At 38.6% G+C, this 7,500-nt stretch overlaps 1 protein-coding gene across 1 annotated transcript in view; it reads left to right on the forward strand.

Annotated features, from left to right (window-relative positions):
* nbeab (neurobeachin b) overlaps positions 1–7,500 on the forward strand; it is a 444,946-nt gene that overhangs the window by 215,375 nt on the left and 222,071 nt on the right. The window contains exons 29-30 of the mRNA XM_083547720.1: positions 851–1,019; positions 3,211–3,640. Of these exons, the coding sequence (XP_083403846.1) occupies positions 851–1,019; positions 3,211–3,640 (599 nt within the window). The remainder of the gene's footprint in view (positions 1–850; positions 1,020–3,210; positions 3,641–7,500) is intronic.

A 7,500-nucleotide genomic window follows, 5' to 3' on the forward strand; every position in this document is an offset into this window, starting at 1 on the left:
GTCCTCAAAGTTGACATGTTAGAAGCAGAAAAAATAGGCAAGTGTAAGGAGCGAGTTTGACAAGTGCCAAACTGCAATGTTTAGACGACTGGGTCAGAACATCTCCAAAACTGCAGCTCTTGTGGGATGTTCCTGGTCTGCATGGGTCAGTATCTATCAAAAGTGCTCCATGGAAGGAACAGTGGTAAACCGGCCACAGGGTCACGGGCAGCCGAGGCTCATTAATGCACGTGGGGAGCGAAGGCTGGTCCGTATGGTCTGATCCAACAGACGAGCTCCTGTAGTTTAAACTACCGAAGAAGTTCATGCTGTTAATGCTCGATGGGTCAGAACTGGTTTAGGGGACCAACACGATATTAGATCAGTGGTCATAATGTTATGCCTGGTCAGTTTACATTATAAATTATATGGAGAAACACTTATTGAGACCTGACAATAAGATTTGTATGTCCTTTTTAAGCAACCCATTACATATGTAGTGAACATTTGCTGTTATAATTCCCTTTATATTTAGGGTTGAGATCAGAGCTTATAGCAGGAGATCTTTTACTCCAAACCATAAATTCATGGAGCTGGCTTTGTGCACAGGTGCAATGTCATGCTGGAACAAGTTTGTGGTAAAACTTTGGGGATGAACCACATATGGCTGGAAAGTCAGGTGTCCCAATAGTTTTGTCCTTATAGTGTCTAAAGATAAACATTTATATATATGTATAATTTTAAAAAATTCCATCGTCTGTGAGTTATTTGTTACATCTTTCAACTTTCCAGCAGCTTTGGCCTTCAATGAAACTTGACTTGCGTTGTTTCTCTGCAGTCTTTGCATGATGAGTTGCGATGTGTTTTGCAGGATGATGGGAAGCAGGCGCAGTTCCTGGCCCTGGCTGTGGTCTACTTCATCTCCGTCCTCATGGTGTCCAAGTACCGTGACATTTTGGAGCCACAGCGCGAGACAACGAGGGTCATCAGCCAGTTAGGAAGGAGCATTCGCCAGGAAATCAACTCTCCAACAAGCACAGGTGTCACTGCTCCTCATCGTCACTATTATCATCATCATCATCATCATCATCACCATCACCATCATCGTGTTTTGTTATTTTTATTATTAGTATTATTATGTGACAGATCTTTTCTATACAGCATCTACGCACAAAGGCAAAGACAAACTTTTTTCGTGCTATCTGTAACAATGAAAGCGGAGACTTATTGTTAGTGTGCATGCGGTTCATTCAAAGGATAATACAAACAGACAAAAGGACAATATAGCAACATCAAGGCAGTTAGCAGGACTTTGCAAATTTGGAGTAAAAAGTCCAGATGTGAATGATAGAAATTTGGAGGAAACTACACCCTCTGCTGGTGGGAAAGGGTATCATTTTTATTAACTGTGACTCAGTGACCCTAAATAATCTGAACTCATCTTTTTTAAGCTTGATAAGTTTTCTTTTTCTATTACTCCTAGCGCTATAAGCTAGGTTATGGAGAAGCTAGACTCACTTGGATGTTCATTACCACAAGCCAAGCCTAATCACTGAGCAGGAAATCCATGTCTATTATTTCCTGAAATTTAGACTCCTTGATTATTATGGCGTATGAAATCGAGCTAGAGAGTCATTCACACTTTAGCTAAAAAGCTCTGATGGAATACGACTGGCTTATCGAATAATTTTTTTGAGACGAGTTGAGATTTAAAGAATATGATAAAAATGAGAGGTGGAGAGAAGAAGGAATGAGCCAGAGGGAGCAAAAAAAGATAGAATGTGACACAGGGTTATATAGAGAGAAAAATGGACAAAGCCAGCCCAGAAAATGGTATTGCTATTTCCACCGCTGACTGTCAGGGTCCATTTGGCCGGCAATACCACAGAGGAGAATGGGATCATACAGGCTGCTGCACCACCTTAGAAATTTACAGCAAAAAAAATAATTCAATAAATAAATAAACAAATCTAGACACTAGGCAGCAGACTGCTATCTGAGCCTGGGATGGCATCTAGACATTATTCTTAGCATCATAAGTTTTCATTAACCTCATTAGCAATGCATGAATATTCATCAGGATAGCAGGTTGTTTGGAAAACAGCTGGGTGTGAATTTGTCAAGTGTTTCCATCTGCCCACATTTTTCTGTTTACACTCCAGGAATGAGTTTTTTTAACATTAATAATTTACAATACTGATTTCAAAAACCTACAACAAAAAAGTACTTTATTATATACAGTGTTAAAATATTGTACTGAGAATCAGGAAGGTGCTAAGCTTAGTGGTTCGGGCCTTGGGCTTTGTATCTGACAGTCTTGAGTTTAAAACCCAGACCACCAAGTTGCACCTTCTGGGCCCCTGAACAAGGCCCCTAACCCCATAGCCGCTTAATTGTATAAATGAGATAAAAATTGCAAATCGCTCTGGATAAGGGCTTTTGCAAAATGCTGTAAATGTAATTGTTTTTAGCTTTGATTTGGTTAAATGTAAAATGATTAGAGGAATATTGGAAAAGGTGTGCGTGTGTGTGTGTGTGTGTGTGTGTGTGTGTGTGTGTGTGTGTGTGTGTGTGTGTGTGTGTGTGTGTGTAAAAGCATGTTAGTGGGTGGGAAATATTGCGCAGCAAGTGAACATGTTTTCTTTAAAGTTGATGTAAGAAGCAGGAAAAATGGGCGAGCGTAAGGATTTGAGGGAGTTTGACCAAATTGTGATGTCTAGACGACTGAGTCAGAGCATCTCCATAACTGCAGCTATTGTGGGATGTTCCTAGTCTGCAGTGGTCAGTATTTATCAAAAGTGGTCCAAGAAAGGAACAGTGGTGAACCGGCGACAGGGTCATGGGCGGCCGAGGCTCATTGATGCGTGTGAGGAGAGGTCAAATTGTATCGCGAATGTATCTCAAACTACTGAAGAAGTTAATGCTGTTAATATTTGATGGATCAGGACTGTTTTGGCAGCAAAAGTTGGACCAAAAAAAAAAAATACAAAATTCAGCATGCGGTCATTTTGTTCTGCCTGATCAGTGTATATTTGTAATGGTAAATATTGTTTTAATGGCAAATATTGATAATGTAATGAAAGTTGAAAAGCTCCACTGAAGTGTTCTCATGGACTGGTGGAAGGACACACACTGGTCTACTGATTTCTAATATATTGTGTGTATGTTAAGGTGTACATTTGTAAAGCATTATAAAACTATTCGATTATGCCTGTGTGTGTTTTTTAACAGAAAACCCTTTGACGTTCTCAGACAGCAGTAAAGATTCCAATCTGCTCTCTCAGAAACATGCTGAAGTTTCCCTGCCTCCTTCTGACTCCGGGCTTGGGGACGAGCCTATGTCCTGCATGTTTAATGGAGCCGATCTGGAACCCAACTCCAGAGGACCGGATGGTTTGCGTGGGATCCTCTGCACCCTCTCACCAGAGGCTAAAGCCCAGGAGAGCTTGACTGAATCGGATCTGCTGAAACCTGCCGCCTCCATCTCCAGCATCAGCCAATCCAACAAGGGCATCAACGTCAAGGAGATCCTCAAGAGTCTGGTAGCGGCTCCTCTGGACGCCAGTGAGAGTGGCCCAGAACCCGCGGCTTATCCTGAAAACCAGGTGTTAAAGAGGGAGACGCAATCCATGATGCCCATGCAGTTCCACTCATTCGACAGGTACAGAAGTTCGATTTGAGAGTCAGAAGGCTATAGCTTGCCTTTTCATGCTCATTAAACCATTCATTTATTTATTGTTTTTGTGGATGGGGGCGTAGTTCTCTGTTACGAGACCATGCCCATTGTGACTGAAATGTTTCCTCACAGGAGGAGGTTGGTGAGCCAGCAGAAGTGCAGAATTGATTTGCAATGACTTGAGAATGCCAGAGAATGTCATGTCCTTTGTTCATCTTTTCAAGTTGCTCAGTCTGCGTTATGCTGAATGGTTGAGCTTCTCCCGCATGTTATACAGCTGAGTTCAGACAGGAAACTCTTTTTTTGGTGTGTCATATACCTGACATTACCTCGTTAATTTGTTCCAATACTCACCCTCTATTTTAAATAAACCCTTTAAAAATACAAAAATACATAGATACCCTTTAAACCCCAGTAAGCAACCCCATGATGTCACATACTTTTTTTCTGTATTTTATAAATATATATATATATATATATATATATATATATATATATATATATATATATATATATACTGTATATAAAATACAATAAAAAAAAAAAAAAATATATATATATATATATATATATATATATATATATATATATATATATATATATATATATATATATATATATATATATATATATATATGTATATATATATATATACAGTGTATGAAAAATGTGAAAGAAGTCTACTTTTCCAAATTTTGTTATGTTGCAGCCTGATGCAATCGTTCACACCTCCCAATCGTGCCTCCCAAATCTCTTGATAGTTGCTTAAATGTTTCTACAAATTGACTGTAGTTAACATACATAGAATATTTTTTTATACACACACACACACACACACACACACACACACACACACTCACATTTTCTTTAGGAAATGTCCCATTCTATTTATTATTATTTCTAATAATATTTAATAATAATTAATAATAATAATTAATAATAATAATACTAATAATACTAATAATAATAATAATAATAATAATAATAATAATATTCCCGTGGGCTCACCACCTGCAGGAGGGACCGTAAGGGACGGTGCTGTGAGGATTGGGCAGCAGTCGAAGGCGGGGGCCTGCTTAGACTGCTGCCCCCGCGGCCCGAATTACGGATAAGCGGGAGAAAATGAATGAATGAATGAATAATAATATAATAATACAAATAATAAATGTTTCTACAAATTGACTGTAGTTAACATACATAGAATATTTTTTTATACACACACACACACACACACACACACACACACACACACACACACACACACACACACACACACACACACACACACACACATTTTCTTTAGGAAATGTCCCATTCTATTTATTATTATTTCTAATAATATTTAATAATAATTAATAATAATAATTAATAATAATAATACTAATAATAATAATAATAATAATAATAATAATAATAATAATATTCCCGTGGGCTCACCACCTGCAGGAGGGACCGTAAGGGACGGTGCTGTGAGGATTGGGCAGCAGTCGAAGGCGGGGGCCTGCTTAGACTGCTGCCCCCGCGGCCCGAATTACGGATAAGCGGGAGAAAATGAATGAATGAATGAATAATAATATAATAATACAAATAAAAATAAACCTACATTTTATTTTGCATTCTATAATATACACCTTTGTCCTATACTATTTAAATAAAAAAACCTAAACCGAATTTGAGCAAATCCAGACTTTCCAAAAAGCAATCCAATACAAAGCACTAACAAGAATCATTATGAGATGTTGGAGTGAGCTTCTTTCCTGAGCACAACTTTATAATTCTTTTGGGAGACGTGGCCTCAGGGGGATAAAGCAACAAGCTATTAAAGTGCACTGTTTGGAAGAAACTCAGATGAACTTTGTGGTCAGGAGCTGTAGCCATGCTGAGCATCAACAATATTCCTGTCAACTGGACGACATGATCATATTTAAGCTCGAACATTATCTGATTCATTTCTTCCTTTTATCATTAATGTTCCTTAAGACCATCTGATATGAGTGGGTCTCTCTCTCTCTCTCTCTCTCTCTCTCTCTCTCTCTCTCTCTCTCTCTTTTTGTGATTGCATGATGACTTTCTGACATAACAACAGAGCGCAAGACCTATTAGTCAGCCAGTGATAAATACCTGGATTATTCCTTTCCAGCGTCAAACGGCATAATGATTTTTCACTTGTAAGCAAGCTGTAAGTCACGTTAGTCCCGTGCGCCTCCTATCACTAAGAATTTCTTTGTTTGGAAAGGTCTCCGGATCATAGCTGAACGTTTCGGGTGCTTGTTTACATTCCGGGCTCAGATAAGATCTCCGAAGCGATCTATCTCCATTTCAAGAAGGGAAACATCCATCCTCGGCTAATCCCGGCAGAGTGTTTAGGGCCTGCTGCTAAACTCATACACGCACCCAGAGTCCATGCGTTCTGCCGTAAACCAGTGTTGGAGAGACTGTTCGTTTTTTTTTATCTTTTACATCATATTACACATTTCAAAATATTTTTTTTTTTGGTGAGAAAATGCCACTGATAATGTCATGGTTTTGATCTTTTTAATAGTTTGTTACTTAAGCTTGGCAAGTACACTCATTTAAACTGAAATATGTAAGGAGTATGATGTTATGGCAAACTGATCAGTGATTGCCTGGTGAAATATGCTCGATGTGAAATTTCATACTGAAGAAGTTAAAAAGCGATGGAATTCGAATCAGAAGAATGTACAGTACTTTCAGGAAAGATTACGTAAGACTCAGTGATTACTGTTAAAGATCTCAAATGTATGGTGCATTTAAAACTCATTTGTCTTTTTTTTTTTTTTTTGCAGACAGAGGCTAATTTATAGGAATGTAAAAATCCACGTTGCCAATTTTGCATTAGATCATTGCATCATTTTTGCTATAATCCACTTAGAATTCCATTTGATGTCATGGAATGTCCAGACAAATGACTTCCTGTTCATTATGGAGATCTTTTTATCTATTTATCCGGTTTGCTGAAATAATAACCCCCTTCTGGGATGATGTTTCAAAAGATCTTGGCTTGTAGAGATTTGTGTGAGATTCCTTCAGCCACGAGGGTGTTAGAAAGGTCAGGCACCGATGTAAGTAAGGTGAGGAGGTCTGGGGTGCAGCCAGCGTTCACGTTCATCCTGCTCAATCGAGTTGAGGTCAGAGCTCTACAGCAGGCCACACAAGATCTTCCACTCCAATCCCATGTAATCCAGATCTTTAGCTGTTTTTTTGCACAGGAGAATTGGCATGCAGGAACATGTTTGCTTCTCCTAGTTTAAGTGAAGGGAAAATATGCTACCACATCCGAAAGGCATCCTATGCAATTATACGCCATTTTGTGGTAACAATTTTCCAAAAGAACCACATGTGCCTGGAAAAGTCAGGTGTCCCAACACTTTTTGTTTATATAGTGTATGTTTTTGCACTTATGAACCTCATCTTTTCGTTTCGGAGCTGAATTCAAAACAAAGACTTTACAGCTGTTACACAGGAGGTACACAAACTGGAGACTTTTTCCATATTAAATAATTAATCTATTAATTGTTAACTTTAACAAAGGACTTTTTAGAAATTAGTGTATAATTAGTGAATAATTTTATGTCAAATGTCTGCCATAGAAATGCCTGTATAAGGTAATAGTATAAAGGGGAGGTTTTTACTTGTCACATATACATTATAGTAACATTCTTTTGTTCACATGTTCTATGAATGTTTGTAAGCTGGGGTCTAAGCACAGGGTTAGCCATGATACAGCGCCCCTGGAGCACAGTGTGTTACGGGCCTTAATCCATGGCCCAAGAGAAGTAGCTTGGTGACACTGGGGGTTAAAGCCCTGACCTGATCAGTAACCC

Source organism: Silurus aristotelis (assembly GCF_946808225.1).
Source record: "Silurus aristotelis genome assembly, chromosome: 8".
Lineage (NCBI taxonomy): Eukaryota > Metazoa > Chordata > Actinopteri > Siluriformes > Siluridae > Silurus > Silurus aristotelis.